At 39.2% G+C, this 26,688-nt stretch overlaps 1 protein-coding gene across 1 annotated transcript in view; it reads right to left on the reverse strand.

The window, feature by feature from the left end:
• The window catches only part of PARD3 (par-3 family cell polarity regulator), a 428,182-nt gene that overhangs the window by 165,156 nt on the left and 236,338 nt on the right, over nucleotides 1-26,688 (reverse strand). The window contains exons 12-14 of the mRNA XM_019471891.1: nucleotides 18,800-18,988; nucleotides 18,152-18,322; nucleotides 6,587-6,737 (exon numbers count right to left, since the gene is read on the reverse strand). Of these exons, the coding sequence (XP_019327436.1) occupies nucleotides 6,587-6,737; nucleotides 18,152-18,322; nucleotides 18,800-18,988 (511 nt within the window). The remainder of the gene's footprint in view (nucleotides 1-6,586; nucleotides 6,738-18,151; nucleotides 18,323-18,799; nucleotides 18,989-26,688) is intronic.

Below are 26,688 nucleotides of genomic sequence, written 5' to 3' on the forward strand. Positions count from 1 at the left end.
GATGCATGAGATACAGAGTTGGGAGGAAAGGGGTTATATATTATTTGGATGACAGTAGAAATATAGAATTATCACCATTTAAAATTTTAACTTGGAATAAACAGAGGTTACCTCAGTATCTAGAAACATTAAGCTAAAACTAGCTCTAAGGAAAATAAAGATTTGCAAATCTGGATGAAAATCATTTAGTGATCTGAGGCAGTGGCTAATTATGAAGTGTGATTCTTTCATATTAGCGGCACATAATTTTTTATGTGCTAGAGTACCTTTAGAAATATTTTTTCCTCCTGGATATTGATGCTCGACTTAAAAAGGTCTGTCATTTAAAATGTTTGGTCCTAACTCTCGCTACATGCGACATTATTTCTAATGAATGATCATGACATTACATGAATTTTATTCCTGGAAATGTATTATCTTACTAAAACAATTAGTAAAATTGTCACATATCGTGAGAAGAAAAGCACTAGCTTAATCAACCCATTAATCTGACAACAAACTGTGAATTATTCTAAAATTATGATGCACCGCAGTAATAATATATAGCAAACCTCATATTTTCGTAACATAAACTGCTTCTATGGACACATCAAATATTTTCACACTTCATTTTCCATGCAGATATGGAAAAATTGTGTTGAATTAGATGAAAAGATTTTTTTCCTCTTTTCTGGAAAGGTTTCAGTTACCATCACTGCCTTCGCATTCAATTATTAAAAAACAAACAAACAAATAATACTTTATGTGTAAAGAGCTAGCTAAAATCATCGCTGCACTAGATAATACATTTTGTATAGCTTTCCAAAGGGGGGAAAACTGGCTTCAAAAGAGATCATTGAAGAAGGCTGAAGAAGTGGCTGGAAGAAAAAGGTATTGCATGGTGAACCTCTTATCACTGTCAAACTGAAATGAATGTGTTCAGTTTGCATAACAGCTGATTCTTTGCCCAGCAATAGCTTCTATGATGGACAGGTTAATGTTTAGCCTGGTAATGTACTTCTTTCCAAACATAATGCCTACAAGACTGTTAACTCTGTAGTTAATAACGTCTCCAAAGAATTGATTGTGAAAAGGTATAACCTTATGGCATTTGGCAGATTGAACTTCCCATTTGAGAGTCTACAGTAATTCAGTAACATTTTTAACTTTTCACTACCCTTCTTTATATCTGACAAGGGTGAAGACTGACATTTTAATAGTTGCTTTGGAATTAAGGAGAAAACCCATCTGACATGCCTATGCTTTTCACTGCAGATGAAGCTAAAAACAGGTGAAAGGCTTCACCTCCAGCAGATGGTTAGACAGACCTCAGCAATGGACTCAATACGTCCTTTGTAGAGGGCTCAGCTGAAGTGGACAGAAAATACCCTTGGAGAAAGCAACTCTGCAAGTGTTGTGAGAAACATTACAAGGAAACATCAAAGAAACTTCAAACCTAGTAATCATCAGTATATTTGACTGATCTACAAATCTAAAACGTTGCTCAAGCTGTCTACAAACCTCTCCAAGACAATAATTTTCCCTCGGGCTAGAAAAGTGCTATAAAATTTAGACTCTGAATACACTTCAAGTCCAGTTTTGCATATATTAATTCAACTTCAGCAAGGTAATCTGTAATAATATGTAGTATTTTGGACGGTGTAATAAGGAAGGGAAAACATTCTCCCTTTCAAGTGTGTCTCATCTCAGGACAATGAGGCTCAAATTTCTTGAACAAGTTACCGATCTAAATAAGCGTAGCCTAAGGACAGTACCAAACTATGGGGTAAGAAGGGTTCCCATCTGTGCAGAAAAAAAAGTCTCAGAGCTCCAGTACCAAATGGCTGGTCTCCAGGTCTACGAGGACTTTCTGCTTAGAAGGAAAAACATGCCAAACAGCAACACTTCAAACCTATAATAGTACAGACCTACAAGAGGCCAGAAAATAGTTTGGACCTGAATTAAACCACCAACATAAAGCGCTCCAAAAAAACCCTGAGCATACACGGTACATAAAATGTACAACAGGCTTACTCATGAAGAACCCAACTACTCCAGGTCCTTTTAAATCTTGAAAATCCCTGAAGTTTGGTTAATCTGTTTGCTGTAATAACTTGGCTCCCATACTACACTGCATTCTCATGGTACTGTATCTGGCTTAGTTCTTGTGCCTTTGCTATTGCTTTCTCTTTAAAGGAAGGTCTAAGAAATCTGTTGCTCACCCTTACAATATGTTCAAAACCAAGTATTACTTTATGTGTGACTCTCATAAGCATTTTGATACATGGGATTCAGACCAATGGTATACTTCAAGCCTCTTCCACAAGTAGAGGGCCTTTCTTATTCTGACATGGCAAGTGATTCCTAACCTGCCTGACCAAGAAATCAGCAACAGCTACTCTGTGATGAAGTATTAACCAAAGTAATAAATAGAGTAATAAATAACAGAAATAATAATAAAAGAAAACAGTGTTGATGATGATAATAATAGTGACAAGACTTCCTACAGGAGGGACACAGAGAATTGTGCAATGAGAAACCAGAATTTCTCCAGATCTTCATTTATTTATTTTTCACTAACAGCATATTTGTCCCCAGCGATATAATGAGTTTTGGCAAAATTTCCCATAGATACTCACATCATCTAATTTTCCAAGCTAAATAAAGATGGGATTGGGAATACATGTGCGGGGAACATCTAAGGACAAAAATGTCTCCACTATATCCAGGCTTTGGATCTCAAGAGAGTGCTCAGATCTGTCAAGACTATTGTAGCAGACCACCACATTCTGATGAGATTCCTGGCTGGTGAACTGCATTCTGCTTGTAAAGGGTTATTTTCATTTCATTGACACACACACTCTACATCTCTAGCTAAATTTTTTTCAGTAGTGCTTCCTCCTGATTCTGTCCTTAGGACAGCAATTATTTATGTAGAGAACAAAGTATTTCCTGTTGTGTAGGAACTATCAAATTTTACAAAGTTCTGGGGGATTCTTCAGGATGACAAGCAGATTCAGCGCAAGCTATTGCTATTCTGTGTACCCCCTGATAAATAACTTCTGTTTAGTCACCTTTAGCAACAAAACCCACCATGTTCACAAAAAAAAAAAATCGGCAACTAGAAGAGAGAGATGAAAGAGGACTTTGTACTAAGCTGTTTGTTGAATAAGAATAATTTATATAGACAGCAGCTATGTATTTGCGTATTGCAAAAAACTCAGGAGCATAATGGATGATATACAAGAACGGTGTATCAGAAGAAAAGACTTGAATTTTTAATCACAGAGCCAAGCAAACCAGCATAACACAGTTGTTATTTTGAATGTACTAACAACATGCAACCTGAAAATATTAAAAATAAATAAACAAACATAAGGGTTTATTATAGCCACCTAATTCTTAGAAGAGAAGACCCAATTTGTATAAATAAAAAAACACCTCATCAAAACAAAAATATCATTCCCTGAATACAGAAAGCAGTATCTCCTCTCCATCAGAAATTTTCAGTGAAATCTTACCAAGTGAAAAAGCATACGAAAATCTATAATAGCAATAATCATCTAGAAAAGTAGATCAACGTAAGAATCGTCAGAAACATTAAAAGATTTATGTAGCCTTTTTGCAGTAAGCAAACATTGTTTTACATAATTTAAATCACATTCTAAAATTGGTATTTTATTCTCACTCGCACAGCAAGGCTTTGACAACCAGTTCTTGCTGTCAGTTATGGATTGAAAGAGTAAGGAAATTGTCTTAAATACCTTTCCTGAAAATTACATTAGATGTATTTAAAAGAAACAAAACTCTCTTAAAAGTTTTGTTCCAACTTTAAGCAATGACTGAAAAGAGCAGGCATTTTCCAGATCGTGAGATTATCAGGTTTGAATAGTCTAACTTAGGAAGGAAGAAAACTCAAAATCCATCAAATTTTATCCAACAGCAAAAGAAGCAGAAAGACCTACTCCTTCACACATGAAATCAAACTGTGACCTCCTCACCACAAGGTACCAAAAGTACTATAAGTTTACATAGCTAAATCCATTGAGGGGTAAATAAAAAGACATCAGGTGATTCAGAGAGCCCGCAAGTCAGAGGGCTCCTCGATACGGGGAGAGCACTCAAGGGAATCAGCACTGCATAAAGCACTCCTTTTGGTTTGTTTTCATGGTCAGGACTGGCATAGGAAGGTACAGACCTCCAGTCTTCCTTAGCCAGATTGTTCTTAGGACTAATCCTCACTTTTAGACCAATTTTCAAGAGAGGAGAAAACACTGGAAGAGTCATTTAACACCACATATACATTCTCAAGAAAATAAAATAAGTTCTGAGTTTTTTCTCATTATCAATGTTAATAGGACAGGAATTCCACTGCATAATAAATGACTGAGTCTTACAAAGTTAGCTACTCTGAAACAAGCAACTGTACCTATCTCTCCCAACAGGTAATAACACCTCTCTCTTGTATGGCACTGCAAGAAAACATGCATGCAATATCACAAAAGATTATAAACACTGCAGTTTTAACTTAGTGGTACTGATTAATTCAGAAAAAATAGCATATTAGAAAACTGACTGCTACCTAAAAACTGTGCTTAAACATGACAGCTCTGTGAAGCTGCCGTGATTGCAGAAAGGAGTGACCCAGTCCTGGCAAGACCAGTTTTCAGTTATGCTTGACTAGATCACATCTACTATGAGGTTCAGGCACAATTTGATTTTCCATGTGCTTCCAACTAAAGCATCAATGGATTTAAGTCACAACCAACCAATTTTCTACATAGTTCCTGGTTTCTGAAAACAATACAGAAAAACAATGATTCAGAGGAAATCAAAACATCAACTTCAGGTTATAAAATACTTACAAAATGCAGGATGGATTTTTTTCCCTACATTGCAGAGGTACCCAAAAGCATTGGATTTTAAGAGCTTTGGAAAGAATTTTTTTCTTTTGTTGAAATATCAGTTACCGGCTACTGTGAAAGGGATCATACCAGACTGATGAACCACTACATCGATTTGGCATGGCAAGTCCTGTGTTTCTTTGATGTGGAAGTAAACTGCTGACACGCATGCACACAGACTCTCTCAGGGTTTCTTCTCCCATCACTGGACAAGGTGTTTAAGCGATAACTCGCTAACACCTATATGAGCTCTATGTGTAAATCCTCTGCAACACTGATGGAAAGAGCAGAAGGTAGTGCTTTGCAAATGTTTTAGATAAAGTCTTGACATCACAAGAACTAGTCCCTTCTACAGGAGAATAGTGCTAAAGACGTCAAATAATTTTATCACTCCTTAAATTTGTCAAGAAATTAATAGTTTTTTTAAATTGTTCTCTTTAAGAGCATATGACTTTGGGTGAAAAGGTTTCATGCTTCCTTGGTTCTCAGGTATACAATTTTTCTTCTGAGCTGCACAAAATGTAATGCAACAGAGCAGAATATGATTTATTTCTAATTACTCTTGCCCAAATGCACAAAAAACAGACAAAAGGCTTAACTGAAGTTAAGTCTTAAACAGCAAATTTGTGGATTTTCAGAGAGTTTAACAACAGTATTGTTCTGCTACCACAAAGAAAAAGCAAACCCCAAAATACAAAAATTTAAAAAAAAACCCCAACTCCAAACCAGAGTGAAATATATATACAAACTGTTGACTGGAAAAAGCCTAAGTGGTGGACTTTCATTTTCTAAGGCTGAAAATCAGTCTGAAGCAATTAAAAACTATGTTCAGCCTTGCTTCATATCAAGTTTATAGCAGCATCTACTAATATATTCTGTGTGTGTCAAGCACACTAAAAAAAGTCCCAGATTTAATGGCCACGTCTTACATTTAAAACTTGCAACTCAAGCAAGCAATTGTCGCGTCTTCTGTCAGGTGCTATTTTCATCAAGCTGCCTTTTGTGTTTAAATTTGAAAATCCTTTCAAACTAATCCCATCCTAGTCAGTAAATCTGACCACTCCTGTGGCAAGGCAAGTCTTTATTACCTAGCTCTGTACATCAGAAGCTGAACTGCTGCAGAGCAACCGCTAATAACCTCATTATCCACTGGGGCCATGCAGATGGTATGGCGCAGAATCTACACGAGGGATGCTTAAAATGAGTTATAAGGTTTTAAAATTGGTGTCCTGCAAAGCAAAAATTCAAACAAATTAATGAAATGCCCTAATAAGCATAAATGGATGCAAGTTTGCCTTATTTATTTTCGTACTTTAGTATGACTGAAACAGAGAAGAAATGCTGAAATTAATTATAAATTCCCATGAGTCACTGACTATCACGCAAAGGAAGACTCAACGTGGAGACTAGACTTACCAATAATTTATTGTCCCAGATCAGACACTGAAAAACCATGTTAAATGCTCCTGTTATTTATTCTATTACCTGCCACGGGATACAAAATTCACTTTATAATGCCATTTGACTTTCTTTCTCACATTAACTATCCAGAAGGCTCGCGTGGAACAATTTTAAGGCACATTTTAAGTTAGTCGGTGCAACCTCCATATTCCCCGATTCCCACATAATACATTAATCGCCCTTCGCTGAAGCACAGAGAGGAATAAAAACACGCCCCGATTAGCAGAGCTGATTTGACTCACCCATTATCCTACTCAGCGCCGCGTTCCTCGTGGGTGACTCGCTGAGACCCTCGATCCCGCTGTAGAGGGAGTGGGAAATCCTCCGTTCCCTGTCGTCCAGCAGAGTCTCTATGGGCAGCTCTGGCCCAGAGGGGCTCCCAGGTGACTCCAACTGCACAGAGAGAGGAAAATTAGCGCCCAGGGTCCATTTAGCAGCATGGGGGAACTGTGACAACTTGCCTAAGGCCTAGACCTGTCTGGGCACCAAATGGGCTAGAACTTCTCACCCTGGACAAATATAATTTGCAATGACAGCTCTGCTTAATGACCAACTTTCTAAGCCACTTTACACTGCACCTCCCATGGCGCCCTGTCAAATTTCAAATCCTTCAGCAGAAAATTGGTGAAAGAAAACCTTGCATTTTGGTGCCTCCTTGTTGGATAATTTCTTAAACAGACAGTTTTGGCTTTTTTCAGTACTATCGGGCAGACAGCTGGGCCATCTTTCCCGCACTGACAGCCTGTCAGAACAAGGCCCCTGTCAGGAGTGCAGAGCAGGAACTCCATTTGGAATTGGGCTGCTGGCACTTTTTGAAGTGGTGCAATTTGCTTTCAAATGTAATCATCATGGAAACCCCCCAGGAAACCTCACCACACATATTAATAACCAATACGCAAACACTCAAACATTTTGTAGTTAGGATGAAAAGAAAAAAAAAAGTCAGACTTCACAGTAACTTTTTTTTTTTCCCTACTTATGATGAGTTCTTTGCTCTGTCTTTCCTGGCTGCAGGGTACAGAGATCTCGTGTGCTTCATTCAGTCTGGAAGCTTCCCTGATCCCTGGCACTGCTGCAGCATCCAGGCAGGGCCACAAAAACCAGAACTGGCAAGACCTGAGGTGCCCCCTGACCCCAGCCCTCAACCCCCGGAGCTGCCAGGTCCCTGCCCACCACGACTCCAGGCAGGCCTCCCCGGGGCTTTACAAGACAGACAAAGTAGGTGGTGGAAGAAGCGATGGAGTCGGGCTGCTTGGCCACAGGCACAGGGGAGAAGACCGCGGGTACGGCCGCCTCCCCACCCCCGCTGCTAGGAGAAGACCGCGGGTATGGCCGCCTCCCCACCCCAGCTGCTCTCCGTCAGAAGGCTCCCCTGAGCGACTTCCCAGCTCAGCCTTTGTTTGCAGAAGCTGGTCATCCCTTGTTTTTCTGTGTATGCCTCTCAGATTTTTCAAAAAGAGAGGAAAAAGTAGAGTTTTCCTCAGCGAGGCCCAGAGAACCAGAGCACAGTGGACAGAAGCGCCCATGCGAGGCAAACAAAGAAAACAATTTGATATCGTCTAGCTGGGTTTAGCCACGGGCAGCTCCACTGCTGCTGCCAACGCAGCCCCTGGGAGCGAGGAGAATGAGCGCCCATGCACTCACCAGTCAGTTTGGATGCCCAATTTGTCAGTGCCCAGTCACTCACTGCAGAGACAAGAGACTCCCTACACTCTCACCCAGCCCTGGCGCCATCCAGCCTTCCTTCCCCTAAAGCTCTTCATTCACCTGAGCTCTAGCACCCTGCTGGTACTCGGTAATGCTACAAAGGAGCTTCGCAGAGACCATTAAACCAATTCACCTAAACAGTGTGAACTGAATCCAGCTCTAAAAAACTATTAAAAAATAGATGCGTTTTGCAGGGTAATCGTATGAACTCACACATCAAAGCATTAGCTGTTCTCACCAACACACCTCTTCATATTGAAGTGTATAGTTAAATGTCAAGAACAATGTCCTTACACAAATCCCGTGGCATATATTTTATATGTATTGAAATACAGCGGGGACCAGATACTGCAACATACTGAGCACACTGCAAACTCTTTGAAGCCACTGGGAACGAGGAATGCTTATTCCACAGGACCAGTCTCTAAACGAGCACAAGAGGAGTAGTTCATAGTTTCAGGAATTACAATAACAAGCAAGATGTTTGTTGCTTGTTTTTTCTTTAAACAGCTGCCCATTATTAATCACTCCACCTGCAATCCCCAGATGACTAAGAAATGTACGCTACAAAAGATTTTAAAAAATCTGCTTCGAGGGCTACAAAGCACTCAGCTGCAGTCTCCACAGCAGAGGCTTTGAAGTCAGCCTGATGGACTAACGACTTATGACATTCGGGCACTGGCATAACACCTGGTACACGGAGGGGTGGAGGTTTGCGAAACGCCGCATTACAAAGTCGAGGAGACCACGATCGGGAGGTCGCAGAGTCTGTAGAAATTATTATTTCTGTTCAAAGCCATCATCTGTTTAATATAAATGAGATATTTAATGAAGTTCCAAATTGTAGACTTATCTCTCCCAGTTTGATAAGCACTGGGGAGATTTACTGCATCAGAGGGTCAACACAATTACAATTGGAGGCACGTCAAGCTGCAGGAGAATAATAAACTTGCAGTGCAAGTGAATTAGACTCAATAAGGTTTAAATTGTGAAATGAGGATTTGTTTTATTAGTTTTTTTAAATTGCAGATTACAACTGACAGCTTTACTGAAAAGTAAATTAAACAATATTTGTAGCCTCTGTTATAAAGGAATCTAAGGCAAATTCAAAAAGAATAGAAATGTTAAATTCTGAAGCACTGTAAGAAAAAAAAGCACAGCAACATTAGACTGCTTGAGAGCTTAAACTTGCGTGGTAAAGGCATTAAATGATAAACTAACCTTTATTTCACTGCCTTTACATAAGGTGTGAAAATATCAAAGTGCTCCGGGATTTATTCTCCCAGTGCCATATTGATGACTTTATGTAACAAGTGTCCAGCTTTTAGTGAGCCATATCTCACAGTCCTTCTTCATCTGACAACCCATCAACCTTCAAACTCATTTGTAGGAAGGTCTCAAGAGATTTTCAGAAAGATACTGACAAGAAGAAAGCTCTGAATCAGAGAAATACATAGAAATTCACTGCTGCTAATGCAGTAAAGTACAGGGTAAATAAAAGAAATAGCAGGAGCGCTGTGTTTAGATGGCCGTGTTTTGTAAAGAGAATCATGTATTTTATCATTTTCACGAGGAAAACTTTTTCCATTTCTAATTAGCATCTCAAAAGATGGGTTTAAACAAAGGCATCGACAGCCAACTACACAAATATTTTACAAAAGATACAATGCCGTTTACAAAATAGCAAAAATTAGACAGGAAATACACAACTGGCTTTCACAAAAGAAAAAAAAAAGTCTTTTCCTTACATTGTTAACAGAAAGTTTGTGTAAGAAAAAATACATTGAATTTGGAAACTGTGCTGTGGGCAAGATAAAGAGACCGACAGTCCAAAGCAAGACTGCAGTTCAAATAAAGACTTGTTCTTTCTGATGCATTTCCAATAAAGAGCTTGAATTACACATTCCAGTTCCTTCCCTTAGCCGATACCAGTGTTATCCGGTATAATTTAATTTGATTAACTGATAAAGAGTAGGTAATATAAACAAAGGTGTACGAACTCCTGACCTTCATTAAAGGCCTGGCAAGGAAAGCAAGCTAAACTGGCCCCTATATTTCGTATCAATAGCTGCCCCTAGCAGGAGCACTTCTTGGTGTGGCATTTCAGAGTCACGGACCGGTTGAGGTTGGATGGAACCACTGGAGATTATCTCGTCTAACCTCTTGCTCAAAGCAAAGTCAGCAAGAGCAGGTTGCCCAGTGCCTTGTCCAGTTGGGTTTTGAATACCTCCAAGGACACAGACTCCACAACCTCTCTGGGCAACCTGTGCCAGTGGTCGACCACCCTCTCAGAAGAAAATTTTTTTCTTATGGTTAAAGAAATTTCTTGTACTTCAGTTTGTGCCCGTTGCTTCTTGTTCTGGCACTGGGCAGCCCCGAGAAGAGTCTGGATTGGTCTTCTTTATTCCCCCCATCAGGTATTTATAGACACTGGTAAGATCCCCCTGAGCCTTCTCTTCAGGCTGAAAAGAGAGAGTTCCCTCTCTGGGTCCTAGCACTGATCTATAATAAATGATCATATTCTTAAAAATGCAATAAACCCTCACATGCTGCAGCTGGCCTGTAGCTCCTTTTCTCTCCATTCTCTTAAAATAAAAATAGAAATAAGATTTTTTTTTTTTTTTTTAAATAAAAAAGGTCTCTACCCTGGCCCTTTGTCATTCAGATAAGAACCAGCTGTTTGCTAAAGTACTGTCTGTACTAACTAGCCCAGCTGCTGCTTATCTAGATGATAAAAGGACAACTAATGTGGTCCTTTTTACTTAAACACCACCATCCATCCTATCTGAAGTTATGCACATAAATATGAAAAAAGTTTATGCACAAGAACATTGCCAAAATATTCAAAGCATAAACAAACTTTTTTTTTTAAAGAAACAATAATCAGGCTGCCTTTTTCCTTCAAAAAGTAAATTATCCAAATACTGGCATGCAAGCATTATGGATTTTAAAGAAGTCAGTATACAAATGTGCTATATATCACACTGCACCCAGCGTACTGAAGCTCTTTCTGTCACACAGAATTGTGCTCCAGGCTTTCCTTTCTTATCTGTGTACTGTGGCTAAGATGCCCAAAATGCTTCAGCTTCCTTCTTCAACAGAGATACTTTTACAATACTACTACCAATATTAAATATGGTTTTCTTTGTTACCACCCAGGTTGGGATCCTGCTTTAGGGACAGACTTTGCAAGACGCGAAAATGTAGGTAAATAGCCAGTAAAAGGGTCAGGTTTGACTTACGTGCACAATCATGCACTAGTAAATGTAAAATTAGTACAGCATTTCTAAGAAATACTGCATTCTTGTTCTGACAATGCTAAAAGGCAAGCAGAAGACAAAAAATGCTTTCAGAATGGTGGGAAGGAACCCACACAGCTTTGCAAAATGTAGTTAGATGGTAGGTTACGGGGTATGGGGAGGAACCTGGGCCAAGACGGAGCTTGTAAGTTGATATGAAGGACAGAAAACAGATAAAGGAGAAAAAAGTAAGTCAAAATAAATGGGCACAGGTAGAAGGGCAGAACAGAAGACAGAAGATACTACAAAATAGAAAACCATGTACCTACTTTCCCAACAACTAACTTTTTGAAATATTTCTTGGGAAGTTTACTATTAGAAGTTTACCTAAGTACACTGAAAATCATGCACCAAAAAGACCACTAGAGGCCTAAAAGGAGACTATTAACAAGTCCTGTATTAGAAGCTCAGGCAAAATGTGCCACAATTAAAAAAACCCCACCAATATGGCCCAAGAAATTGAGAGAAAGAAGGAAGAATTTAAGCAGCACCCTTCAGAGGATGCTCAGACTGAAGGTAAAATGTTCACTAAGGACATCAGACATAGGAAGGTACACAGCAAATCAGTTGGACCCCTTGATGGCAAGAGTGAAAGGGTTACTGAGGGACAAGTCTGCAGTAGTGAAGCTCAATGATTTCTTTGCCTCAGTCTTTACTGCTGAAGACACTGGTGACATTTCCACACCTGACCCCATTCTTTGTAGCAAATAAGGAGAGGAGTGAGATCAGCCCGAAGAAAATACACAGGAGCATTAGGCCAAATGGGTAGGTGAGAAGTTAACGTGTCACCCAGGTTGGATGGCATTCTCCCAAAAGCTCCGAATGAACTCAACCATGAAACTGCGTAACTGCTGGCCAAAACATTCAACATACTGTTACGAATGGCCATGATGCCAGAGGACTGGTGGTTGCCTATATTATCTAAAGAGGATCTTGGGAACTACAGACCAGGCATCTGACCTCCTTCTGGATAAAATGGTGGCATCTACAATAAAGAGTAAGATCACTGAGCATGATGGACATGGGTCCATGGGGAAGGCAGACATCCATAGGGAAATCCCACCTCACTGGGATGCTGGAGTTGTACAAAGGTTCCAGTAAGCTCTCCGAGCTCTCAGGCAATGGAATCAGACATGACATATTTGCATTTTCAAAAAGCCTTTACCAAGGCTTCATATCAAAGGCATTAAAGAAAATAAGTTTCATAGGACTGGACTAAGTTTTCATTTTCTAGATTGAAATCTGGCTAAAGGATTGGAAACAAAGGTCAGTCTTCAGGGTGGAGAAAGTCAGCTGTAGGTTCCCCCAGGGATCAGAGCTGGGAACAACTTAGGCTGATGAGCAGCTTTATCAATGACTTGGAGAAGGGGGTGAACAGTGAAATCACCGTGTTTGGAGAAGATACTAAAGCCTTTTCAATAGTTAAATGAACTCCAGAAGGTCGTCACAAAACTAATCTAGCAAGAAAAGAAAAAAACCCAACCTGTCATATCAATTTCAAAGTAGGTAACTAGGTAATGCATGCAGGGAAAAATGATGCTGAATGTTTTATACTTCCACACATACCGGAAAAAAAATAGATGTTTCCTTGTTTCCTTTCTTTTATAATGAAACCACTCATTTGAAAAGTCTCTCTCACTGATCTGTCTAGGAGCCAATTTATTTAAACAGTTGATGAGGTCCTTATATGGTCTGGATTCATGACTGTTTCTCTGCTTCATGGTATGCTCCGTTTTCAACTCAGCAACTGGAGCAAAAATGAACAGGCATGCAGAAAGAAATTTGGGGATCTGCAAATCATTTGCAAACCTTTTTTTCAGGCAGGTTTGGCAGGACATTAATTCCGTCAAAAGAGGGAGACAGAAAAAGAAAACCCCTTGAAATCTCATTTGGAGGAAAATGGTGATGCCCTCTCTCTTAATGGCAGACAAGTGCTGCCTGCGTGTGACACGAACAGAGTGCAGACGAGCAATCTGTGCCTCTTAAGCTGTCCAGGTTGCAGAACTAAAAAGAGCAGGATTCCAAAAGTAACAATTACCTTTATTTTCTTGAATCAGCACATACTGCCGCCAGCTGCACAGATCTGCCCGACAGTCATGCCTAAGCGCTGTGTATGCATTGTGGCCATACAGCCAGCAGCTGCTTGCCCATACAGGCTAATCATAATAATATCACTAATTAACAGAACACGGCACAAGGAGTTCCAGTGCTTCTCCTTAAACCTTAGGCTCCTCGGTAATTAAAAAAATGTCAACCCTGAGTTAAAGATCCAAAAAGCTGATGGCCATGTCTTCTGAAAACTGAGGTGTTAAATACTGGCTGTATATGAATATCAAGTCACTACTATTGTTATTCTTCCCATTTTTGCCACTGTCTGCACAACTTTGGAAATGTACCTTAAAGTCTTTCTGTGCTTAGAAAGGAAAGTTGAAGAACCAACACACAATGCTGATCACAGAGGGCAAGGCTGAAAGTTGAAAACACAGATTTGAACAACATATTTAACTTTTTTGAAAGGGAGGGGGGGAACATTAGATATATCCAAATCCCAAACTAAATTTTTTTTTACACTAATCTAACAGCATCCATCAAATATTCACTGTGTGATTTTGTCTGGAGTGGCTGAGATATTAAACAAAGCTTTGCAAGGTTTGTAATAATGCAGCTTACAGAATTAACTATATTACTGTACTCTGTGTAGATGTAATGCAAACAGGAGAAAAACTCAGATACACAATTTTGGCTTTGAGTTCATTCATAACTACCACTCACTCCATGCTTATATCAATATTTACTACAAGATAATTCACTTGAAAACCTGGATGGATTATACTCTATCTCCTGGTGAGTCAATGAAAATTCTTTCTACAGGCTACTCTTCAGTTCAGTAAAACCACAACAGCATAAAAACGCTTTTTACCTTCTGGGAAGTTTGTGGTCTCTTTTGAGTTTACAGTTATGTAAGAGCTGATGATGTAAATGATCTCCTCACTACAGCTCTGAAGACAAGCTAATACTCTTATGGTGTTTATGTACATTTGTATTGTTACTGTAATTGCTTTGGAGGCTTAGTCTAGAACATGAGAACTGGTGAAGCTGTATGAGAATAATGCTGGCATGAAAAAGGAGTATCAGAGGTCACTTCACGAAGTTTTGAAACAGTTTCATGCTCCAGTTAAGTAGACTTTGACTTCTGAAGCCCAAGAAAGCTTTCTGACAAAGAAACAGCTCCTCTGCAGCGGATCAGAGGCAACTGTCCCTGCCTCTCTAAACTCAGGATACCAAGGGTTGAGCCGTCCTCTCTTCTAGATATCAATCAAAATACAAACTGCATGTGAAAATTCTGGTCTGAACCGAAACACAGAGAAATGGCACTCTGCAGAACCGTGCTGTCAAATGAATTCTCTCTTCCCCACCCTAATATTAAAAACAAAAGAACAATATACATACTACTAACTTACTTAAAATCCAATTCAAACTCAATTTTACTGAAGAAAAAAGCAGACTGGGTTGGCTATCTATCTCAAAAGAACTCAGTTTGATTTTGCAAATGCAAAACAATTACTGGACTTGAAGCCAAGAAAAAAAAAAAAGGCTTGTTTCTTTTGTTCTTTTTGCTGTTGTTCTTTTAACAGCCAGATGGCAAATGTTTTTATCATCCAGACATTGAGCATAATTCTTTTTTTATCACCCCTTATACAGATTCCCCTTCCAAGACACTTGTGGCTGCTCTGTGGCACAGTGGGAAATCCCAGGGCGCCAAGTCCTGACCTTGCGCCACGGTGCAGGACTGACCATGCCACTGGAATGGAGCGGAATGAACACTGCTGTGGGCGATGCACAAAAGGGAATATAATTGAGCTTGTTCCACTTAACTGTAGTTAACAAGAGCGTAAGCTATATTTTTGTCCATAAAGTGAGCACATACAATGCTGAATCAACACAGAAAAGAAATCAGCTGAACAGGATCTTTTTTGTTGCTGCTGTTATTTTATGGTGACACCTTTGGAGACCCAAAAGAGAGTGAAAAGCATAGAAAACACCAGGGAAATACTTTCTCAAAAGGTAAACATTTCTTTTTGTCTTCAAGAAAAAATAGTAAAACCCCATTTCTGAGGAACATGCTGGTAAAAGGTGTGATTTATCAAGATAGCGTCTGCCCTTCTAATGTTTTTACTTCTAATCTGCAAGCTCCTGAATTTGCTGCCAGTCAGATGTAATTTATTTTTTGTTCTAATACTAAAAATCTTTGCCGAGACTGTATACTAGGCTGGTGGCAGCTACAGGAATATTCTAAGGGCACAGCTTGTGTGCCAGCGTGTCTAAGTAATCTAAGTTGCTGAATTAAGCATAATATAGCTGAGGCTGCCAGATATGGCCAATACCTGATGCTCCATGGGAAAGTGAACATCACTGCGATGCTCAGTCGTGCAGTGCTGCTCTCCGGCTGGGTCTCAGTCCACATAACCATTACTTAGGGGCTAAGGTGACTGAATACCATACTCATATATGGTATTCATAGAATCACAGAATCATTTAGGTTGGAAAAGACCCTTAAGATCATCGAGTCCAATCATAAACCTAGCACTGCCAAGTCCACCACTAAACCCTGTCCCTAAGTGCCACGTCTACACGATACATAAATAATATTTTCATAGCTTATGAATATTATATCTGATTTATCATATCTAAAGTTTAAATCCATCCAGTTCTTGAACAAAGAACTAGGGCTTAATTGCAAAATGCCAAGAAAAAAAATTCTCTCTTCACTTTTCATGTCATTGAAGTCTGGACACTGCAAGACTTTCAGAAAACCGGCTTCTTGAATACTGCCAGCTCAGCAGGTAAATAGCTTTACGTCCATGCAAGTTGTGCTTTCATCATATTAAAATATGCAAACAGTATTGACATCGTTATTTCCTTTGGATGAATGTGATGAAAGCAAGAATTCCTGAGAAAAAATAGTTACAAAAACTATTTTGCAAAGATGATCACTACACCAATAATTGCATATCATCACTTTCCCAAATTATGGCTCAACTCACTAGCTTATTAAGGAGCTGGGAAAATCCACAAAAAATGGTAAAGTAGGCCCATCCTGCTCCCTCTACAGATGTATTTTAGTGTATCTAAATCTGGTTCTAACACCAGTTCTTTCATCTTGGAGCACATATACCGTAGACTGAGCCGTGTCATTTTTTGCCGTGTGATTTCTGCAAAATAAATTAGTGAATGTTAAGCAGATGTAGGGCACCAAACTATTCTTAACTTGAATGAGCAAAAAAATCTATTGGATTTAAGGAACAGTATCTTAAGTTCATCATTGCTGGATTTGCTCCATCATGTTTACAAACAGTGTCTTGGTACATTAATTCTAGAAGACTTTCACTAAGAGAAGAGTGAACATCTTCTATACCCTTTTGGCAGGGGAGGGGCGGAATTACATACTAAACACGGAAATAGTCTAAAATATTTCACCCTTTCTACATAGTACCATATAACATACATCTGAAATTGAGTAGGAATAAGAAACAGTCTCCAAAGGACAGTCTGTGCTCTCTGGAGTCCGAGTTCAGAACTATGGCTAGAACAGGACATCACCAAATATAAAAAGGTCAGAATTCCTTCGACACCAAGTGAGAAGCTGTGTGCATCCAAGCTGGCTTTCTAGCAGTGTGTATATATAAACGTGTGTATGCGTATTAAAGCTGTGTATAAGCAGTTAATCAAGAGGAGCTTAATACTTTTAGAGAGACCAGTGTCTTTTCAAACATGATTTTATAATACGCTATGAACTGCAATTTTTTAAAGATCAATTTTATGCATTAAAAAATAAACCGTTCCTTTTCCCCCTACACGAGATCAGCAGTACTAAACCAAGTTGTGCACATCATTTTTGAAGCATGATGCTCAAGAAACAACATTTCTGATAAGACCCTACCGGTGTTAATAAGAATGAAATAATGACTTTTAAATGTCTTAAGAACAGATGCTTCCCTGACCCTCCATTCAGCTGCACCCTATTTAACTCAGTGCATTTCTCCAATTTGTCAAAATCATTTTGAAGTCTAATTCAGTTTTCCACAGCATCTGCAGTACTTCTCTGCATCATATGCCCACATATTTCTACCAAATAGCATTGTTTACATTAATCTAGATGATAAACTATTAGAAATCATGAAAATGTTTCAAAACATCAACACATTAACACTCCAGTGGAAGAGACAGAAGCTGCAAATAGTATCAGAAAAAGAATCACCACTTCACCCTGAATTCAGTATTTCATACTTCCCTGCAATGAAGGCCAAGACACAACATACTTAAAATCCGAAATAACAGAATTATTTGCATGAAGTTTTGCAGAATCTTTACATGGAACTTTTAATTGCTTAGATAAAATATAATAATGAAATGTAAGAGCTCTACTCTTAATTAAAAAAACTGAAAGTGACAAAGAAGCAAGTCAGTTAACACTAAGTCTATAAATGAAAGACTCAATAGACCTACATAAAAAACTCCAAAGAACAAAAATCACGTAAACAGTGGGATCCAATTACAAAATCAATATAGTTTTATTCAGTGTTTCCTGTTACTCATTGATGAAAATACTCAAAAGAAAAGCTTTATTGATCGGTAATAAGGCCAGCACGTCTAACACTGACATTCAGACCATTTTGTAATTCTCCCTTTCTTTAGCTTCTCAAATATTATTTTTCAGGTCTCAGAGGAAACATGACATGTCCTAAAACACAAATACCTTAAAAGTGAAAACTCCCAGTCCTTATATCAAAGGCGTATTACCTCATTGCATTTACTTATTCGCCTTGCCACAATAAGCTGAATCATTCCCCGTTTGTTTCCTTCAGTGGACATGGACCTCCTTAAAGTTTCCATAGCATCTTGATTTGTTTTGCCCAATAATGATTCTCCATTTACCGCTATCAGTTGATCGTTCACTCGAAGCCTGCCATCCTGGAAAAGGAAAGGTTATAGCTAGTTACATAAAACACGCACAAAAGAAGTTTAGTCTGCTGGAGAGAGGAAAAAAACAGAAGAAAAATAATCAAACAACTATACTTAGTCCTAACAGTTTATGGCCAAATGAACACTGGTATAATAGCTTCCATTGCAGCCATTGTAGGAAACATCTATTCCAATTATAGATTTGCACTGCAAGCTATTATCATAACCTGTTTGCACAAATAGCATACTAATTGAACTGTACCAGAGATTGCTCATATCCTTTCCAAGAATCTGTAAAGGCTGTTTAAATCCTGGGATGCGCAAACATGTGAATCTGAGTAGAAATCTAAGTGTTACCTCTGATGGCGTAATTGGAAAAAGCTAGTTACCGAGCAATCTTATTCTTCTTGAATCTGTGGTTATTTTGAAAATAGCTTTATTATGGAAAACCGAGGAAGACAAAGGTGCAAAGATGTTCCCTCTCACCTTGGATGCTGCTCCACCGTTAATAATGGACTTGACGAAGATTCCTAAATCAGCATGGTTTTCTTTTGACCGGTTACCTTTGACGCTCACACCAAGTCCAGCTGATCCAGAGTCATTCAGTGGAACTTCAAATGTTAGGAATTCCCTGGTGCCATCAGGTGTGAGGACAAGCTCCTCTTCTTCTGCTTTCTGTCGGGAAGATTAACATGGGATTATAGAAGAGCATTTCTCTTTGGGAATTCTCTTCCCTCAGCTATTAGCATTAAAAACCCCTGCTTTTAACTACAATGCCACAATATTTTCCACAGTAATTATTTGAAGAAACATGCACAAATAGTGAATTTTCAATCACCTCCAGCTGATGCCTAGATTCAGAAATATCTTATGTTTGTGTCTAAGTGCTTCTCTGTCTAGTAAAATAATTGAATCATGTGTCATTACTGAATGTGCCATTAATACCAACTCACACGTAAGCTGCTCTTTCATTAGCCAAGAGAGAGCTGTATCAGAAGTATTTTCTTTCTTGCAAACGTACAGAATTTTAAAAATATCATCATCATCTATGGTAGCTTTGCAGTCATGGGGAGAAACTAAGTACAAGAAAATTAAATTCAAAAATTACTCCTTCACCCCGTTTCGTTTAAAACTAGCTGTGTTAGGAAAAACAGAAAATCACACAGCTGAGATCTGCAACAGCACATCTCTCTGCTATTGCCAGGCTTAGCATCAAATCCAGCTCTGAGTGCCAATTTTCCTGTCTTTCCCGGCTCTGCACTTCACCTCTGTCCTCTTACCCACATCTTTGGTTCTTCCCTGCCTTCCACACCCAGTTTTAGCCTGGCTGGGACAATCCCAGGATTTGAATACCAGGAATTATAGTCCCAGACCTGCCAGTGTCCCTGGCAAGGAGCTGCTCAGTGACACCCTTCCATGCATCCGAAAGCCGTGCATGCGCAGGAGACTGGCCTCTTGCTTCGCCTCCTGCCGAGCTCGAGGTGGCGGCAGTCTGGAAGCAGGGGCCCTTGGGTGTCCCCACAGAGTGGTGGCACCCATGGGGGCAGCAGGCATGGGCACAGCACTCAGGAAAGAAAATGGTCAGGTCCTGAGGAGCAGTGCTTACGCACAAGAGGCTGCTGCTGAAAGGAGGAATGGGAGGGACAAGCTGTTCACCAGCCCTGTCCCTTGCAGTAGACATTGTCCACTTGTCTCTGACCATCTTTCGGTTATAACAAAGCGGTTATAACCAGTTTTGGTTATAAATTTATCAATTAAAGAAAAAAGTCATGCCCTTAAAGGCAATTCTCTGCAGTGGGCCCAGTGTCTGGCCCCCAGAAAGATGCTCATGAACCCAACTGTGCTGGTTTTTTCTCACCCACATGAAGGAGAAAGAGTAAGAGAACGTCCACCAGAAGGTACACAGTAATGTCCAAGTCGGCAGTTCTTCTCTGGAAGAATTAATATAGCCAATTTTTTTTTATAACCTGAGCAAATGTGTCACCTCCCTTACTGACACTGATTTTATACCGACTTTTCCCACGTCACTCTCACCTGTTTGCCAGGCTTGCTCCTCCTATTTTTCTCCTACTCCCAGATACTTGGAGCAGGACAAAACACATGAGAAGTTAACGTGTGCCTGCTGAGCCATCCCTGTTTCTTAAGACCTGGGGAAATGCAAAGCTGACAGGCTCTTCTGAAATCCAAACACAGACTATGGCAAAGCTGGATGTGAAAGCCATGTGGAGTACAGCAGACTGAGATGATCAATTTGGGCACAAGCATGCTAGTTGTGTCACCATTGACCTAGAAATGCAACGCGAAAATATCACATGGGAAGGCAGTCAGACTGCTGAGAGAACCAGAACAGCCAAGGGAAGAAAAACAGGAGCTCTATCTTTTCCCCCTTGGTTAAAAGCATGTACCTTAATGTGTTCACCAGCCCTTTCCCTTGCATTAGACACGATTTGCTTGTCTCTGACCATCTTTTGTTTATAACAAAGCATAATGCTTCATCAATTTAAAAAAAAAAAAAATTAACACCCCCTATCCAAGTGCCATAGCTAAGCTGGCTCGCTTATGAATCCCATTATCCAAACACATCTCTTGGCCATGCAAATCAGCATGATCTGTGCTAGCTGTCAGGAATGGAAAGGTGCACTGTGTCCGTGGAAAAAATACTGGATCTAAAAAATACTTCCCAAATTTGGGGAAAATTACAACCCTAATTTTCCTGTTTGGGTCACAAAAGCACTAGTTACAGCATAGATCTGAGGTGCATCTTTTTTCAGGTGATTGCAAAATAAAACAATCTGAGACATGCACGTTACCTTTTAGTTTCTCTAACACTGATCACTTTCATATTCTTTAATAAATAGCAGGAATAAAAGCTTGGGAACCAAAAGGGAGATAAAGCCAAGGTAGGATGTATGGGTAATCCAAGGAAGCACATCAGCTTATTGGATTTTTCTTTAATACTGTTATCATAAATTTACAATCAATCCCCCCCTTCCTCCAGTATTTTCTAATGTTCTAAAAAATATGCCAGAACTTCAGCCACAGCCATCTCCCTTCCAGGGCAGAGAACTGAACTGCTTCCCTGCACAGCCCGTTCCCGTCGGGTGCACATCTATATGCCAAAGGGTCAATTGGAGAAAACGTCTCAGTAAGCATCCCCAAGGACTTGGCTAATGGACTCTACGCTACTTTTCTTCAGCGAGACCGAAGAGCTGCATTATCAGCTCAGCACTATTCTTAATGTGACTCTTCTGCTTGCTTGTTTTCTACAGTCTTAAATAAGGAAAAGATCTAATGCCAATATTGGGCTACAGACACCTGAGTGCGGAGGTGATACTTAAGGCCTAAACCTGGAACAAACTTCTCCTTAGCAGCTGCACATGAGTGAGCAGATCATGCATGTGAAAAAATGAGAAACAGCAGCCTCAGCACTGGAACAGAAGTAGTGAAGACATGAGAAAATTGCTCAAATCATTCAAAGAAAAAATTACCATTACTGGGCTAAGGCTAAATTGCTTTAGGGACTTCACTGGGTATCCACAGCTTTTTTCAAGTAAGCCAGCTTGTTTCACCACCATACCCGTGTCCTCAATTTTAGGGACATGAGAAGCTTTTTGCCCTCTAGAATCTGTCTGTCATCTGTCAGTACCATATGCTTGAATGTAGATTTTAAAAAGAGAAAGCAACAGAGAGAACAAACATTTCTTTTCGATATCCCACAATTTTTCCTAAGAATACTTAGGAGAAAAATGTGGCTTTCAAGAATAACTGAACCATTAAGATTCAAGGACTATGGATATGAAAGTACCAACTCTAACATTTGTGCCACACCATGGTACCAAAGAAGGTCTTACTATATATGATATATTGAATACAACTTCATACGTACAAACCTTGGAACAGAACTATATAGTGATCAGGAACCTCTAAGCATGTCATAAAGGAGCCATTCTCAGAGAAATAAGCAGGAAGATTTTAGTCTGATACCATAATATTTTGAACCAAAGTTCTAAAAACAAAAACAACAACAAAAAAAACCCCAAAAGCTCAGATTGGCTGAATCCTTTGTTCCCCAAAGCCCTTTAGAGTACAGAAACATTTATGTACAGCGACTCTCCACAATCAACTGCATATCAGCTATAAAAAAAAGTAAAATTTGCACTGAAATTGTGTTGAACATTAAGTAGCTAAATGTAACAAATCATAGAAATTCCCTAATACATCCATGAGACAGCATAAAAATGCACAAAAATCTAAAATGCAGCATTTAAAAAATTCAACTGAGAACACAATCACTTCCTAATTGCAATAACTTCCATTTGATCTTGATATACTCTAAATTAACGCTTCGCTATGTCAATCAAACACCTCAACACTATTTTCATGATTAGTTGATCTGTGGGAGAAATTTATTCCTTCACATACTTTGACAGGCCAGCAGTAAACATGCAAGCAAAATTATGTACTATGAACCCTGAGCAACAAAATTGAACTCCCTTAAGATTTTTCACACACTATGTCCAAAACAACTAACAGTAGAACAATATTCTGTTCAGACGGAGTCTGCTGAGAAAAAGGTCATCTGAAATGACTTCAACTGGATGAATGAAGCTGCTCAAGTATGTAATTTGTAATAAAAATTCGATTGGTGATAAAATATGTAGATGACTTTTGCTTCAAATTCATACTTAGCATCAATTTATGCTAAATGACATTCGAGATAAGATTTCACTTTTTAAATACAACATAAATATATCGTAAATTTGAAGATAAACTTCCTGACTAGAGCAAAGTTACGGCCGTCCTTCGATACATACGGAGATTAAAAAAAGCCATTGGATAAACAGAAGGGAAATTATTTTTCTCTTCTACATAACATTGGTTTCTGATCTGATCATAAAACCTGATTTAATTTTATAAACAACATTAAAATGGACCTTTACACTAAAAGTGCAGTAAGTCTATTTCATCGTGTTAGTAACAGCATCTTCTCCTCATCCTTTTCTGTTTTAAATACTATGAAGAAATTTCTTGCTTGGGACTTCTTCCCTTTATAAAATCTCATCAGGATTCAGCTGGTGAGCAAGCAGCATGAGATGGGTGAAAAAAGAAACCTAACAGCAAAGAAAAACCTCCTCCCACCTAACGGGGGAAGCAATTTTCAATCAAGCTGGGACAAGTTTCCGAAGTGGCTTGCTGCAGCTACAAATCCGGCTGCATTCTCTCCAGCAAAGCTCATTCTCTTGCAAGCTTCGACATGCTGTCTTCTCAGCAGCTATTAAGTCACTGAAACCTGTCTGCAAGTTACTTTGCGATTATGTATAGAGAAAAGAAATGTTAATCATGGGACTCTCAGCAAAAATCCAGTGCACTCCTGTTTTCTTTCACAGGAGCAATTAATAAAGCTCTGTATCCCCACTCTTAGAGGGTAACCTGTATTTCCAAGTTATGTATATAACACACATGAAAACATTTACAGGGCTCTTGTATGCACATGCATATGCATGTACATGTACAAACACACCCTTCTTATACAATGATGAAATTCACATGATATATTATGTAACTATAGCACAAACCCCACCTAACGCCTCCAATGACCCCATCTACACCATTCACTTTACCGGCCCCCAAACCCTGTTGTGTACAGCCTTCTAACATCACAGCCCTAAGCCTGTTAGCCTCTGTTTAATTATTATTTTGTTAATCTATCAACTTTTGCCTCACAACTGCATCTTCTCTCTTTCAAATTTGTCCAGACTGAAAATCTCAAATTCTTAAAAGCTGAGTTTGAAGTCCCACGGATAGTAAGAGCCCACCAGGTCTAGGAAGTGTAGGCTAGAAAAGTAAAAGGACTGGAATTTGCAAAATCCCAGGTTTAGTCATTTGGTTCCAATAATGGGGAATTCCAACCTAGCGTCACAGCCTTTTCCAGGATATTTTCAATCTTTAGAAGATTTTAATATAGAATTCATTATTCTTTCTCACAAGGCACCCGCGATACCAAGAAATCCTAACTCCTATACATTGGGAAGCCAATAAAATTTGTTCCAGTATTATTATAACAAAATAGAATTCTTACTTTAAAACACCCATGATATACGCAAGAGAGAGGAGATTTCACTTAGCTATTGTGCAAAAACATTCTTGACATCAGAGATGACTCAAATTGTTTTGTCCTTCAAGTTAGGTGGGTGACATTGCTGTCGTATCAGGCCACCTTCTAAACTGAGATACACCAAAAGATGATGACTCTCACTTTTATCATATGCCATCACGTATACAAATGTAGAACACGTAAATCGAGCAGCTCTAAGGAAGCAAAACAGCATCTGTGGTCAACAACTGTTTCGTGGGGGGTGATGTTTAGTACTTATAAAAATGTAGATGTATTACCGCTGGAGGTACTGAAAACAGAGCAATGTAGGTGGCCTGTAACACACCTCTCCAACTTCAGTCGAGGCCTCTCCTGAGGAGGAATAACTGAGAGCTGATGCATCCTGCTGTGGGTAGGCATTAAAGATAAATATAACTACAGCAGCTCATTCAGATTTAAAACTGGACCTCTGGCAGAGAAAAGCCTGCCTACTGATCCAATAGTGACACGCACGCTCCAACCCAGTTTCCTCCTGAAATACAACAAGGCCTTTCATCTTTTTTTTTATCAATCGTGTGTTACATTACAGGTTATAAGGGCCTAAAGTGTCTACTTACCTAGTTATAAAATGATATAGGGCTTAAGCCAACTAAACAACTGAAATTCTTATGCTTGCTTTCTTTTTCTAACTCTTCCTAGGTTAAGTATTTTAATATCTCCCATATGTTAGATAAACACCAATGAATCTTATTTGCACGTATACACTGAGACTCATTATTCACATTAGCTAAGTTAATATGTCACATCTGGCAAAGACTGCACTCTTGTTCAAATCAAACAGCAGCTGCTAAATATCAAAAACTACATTTGAATTCTGAGATTTTATGGGAAACGTGGTCTGCTTTAATTTTAATCCCATCAAGGAAAAGTTTTTTACATATTATATGTGGATTAACTTTGGTACGTATTTATATGCAGAAATGCTAGCTCATGAAAATACTGCAAAACAGGCCCGTTACATTTCCAGTTATGTTGATTTTAAGGATTTCATTCAATATCAAAAAACATGTTCCACATTCAGAAATGTCTTCAGTTTAATGTTTTTGATGGATTAAAAAAATAGTTTAGGAAAAAATTAAATGTTTTCTGAAGCACCAAAATTCTAGAATGTGATTTTCATTTAGTATGAAAATCAAAGTTTTGCAAAAGCCCATGTTTAAGTACATCCACATGTTTGTTATTCATCTCTATAAGAAGGCCATTGCTTGTCGATGCTAACATTATTCTCCCTAATGCTAACACTGATCTGGGCTGTTGTAGAAACTGGTTTAAGCAGTGAGATTCTACATTTCAAATCAACTGATCAGACCGCTAAAAATATTTGTTGGTTATGCATCTCAGAACTTCACACAGGGACTAGTCTGTTGCCATTACCATAATGATTGTACTTTAATCAGGCCAACATACCCTGTCCCAAACTATTGTTCCTACTCAAGTTTTGTGCTCCTACTGTATGTTCTGAAACAAATATGCAATTGTAATGCTAACCCCATTTCTTTACAAGATGCTTATCCTAGAGAACTGAAAACCGAGGGATTACATACACAGCAGGTGTCTGCTCTGCCAAAGAAGCCTACAAAGCTACAGCTCTCTGCACTATCCCTTGTTCAAGAAAAACTTCAATGCCCAACACACTAATGACACAGCTCCCTAAAATCTTTATACTTCTCTCACTGGCCTATTGGATGTACAAGACCTGAAAGACTAAAGAAACAGATAGAGTCTGGGAAAGCCAGACACAAAAACAAAGTTGAAAGGGAAATAATGCCTTTGTAGAAGTCTATGGCAAGAAACACGTTCCACATGAGGCAGTGCCCGTACAGGGCACTGGGACTGACCTGTGTTTTACTCCTACTTCTGCTGCTGACTTTCAGGCAACCGTGGCAAACCACTTCATCTCACTATTTTCCCTGCACTTGATAGCAAGGAAGAATCAACACCAAGAGTCTAAAGCTTTGCACACAACCAGTGAGTTTTCAGAGGTTTAAATCGGAATTTCAAGCAACAATGTGAACTTTGCACTCACCCAAATTAGGCCAAGTGTTTGAAAGAACCTGATGACCCTATTGCCTGTGCTAGCAGATGACCAGCTAAAGGACCTGGGGGCCCCTTTCAGTCTCACACCCTGTATCTGTTGTTTGAATTGTAAATACCTTACACAGTCGACTCTTGTTATCCAAATAACGTAAGGTCGCTATGTAGGAAATAGTATGGTAATGGT

The sequence above is a fragment of the Aptenodytes forsteri genome, unplaced genomic scaffold (assembly GCF_000699145.1).
Source record: "Aptenodytes forsteri isolate BGI_AS27 unplaced genomic scaffold, ASM69914v1 Scaffold257, whole genome shotgun sequence".
NCBI classification, from domain to species: Eukaryota; Metazoa; Chordata; class Aves; order Sphenisciformes; family Spheniscidae; genus Aptenodytes; species Aptenodytes forsteri.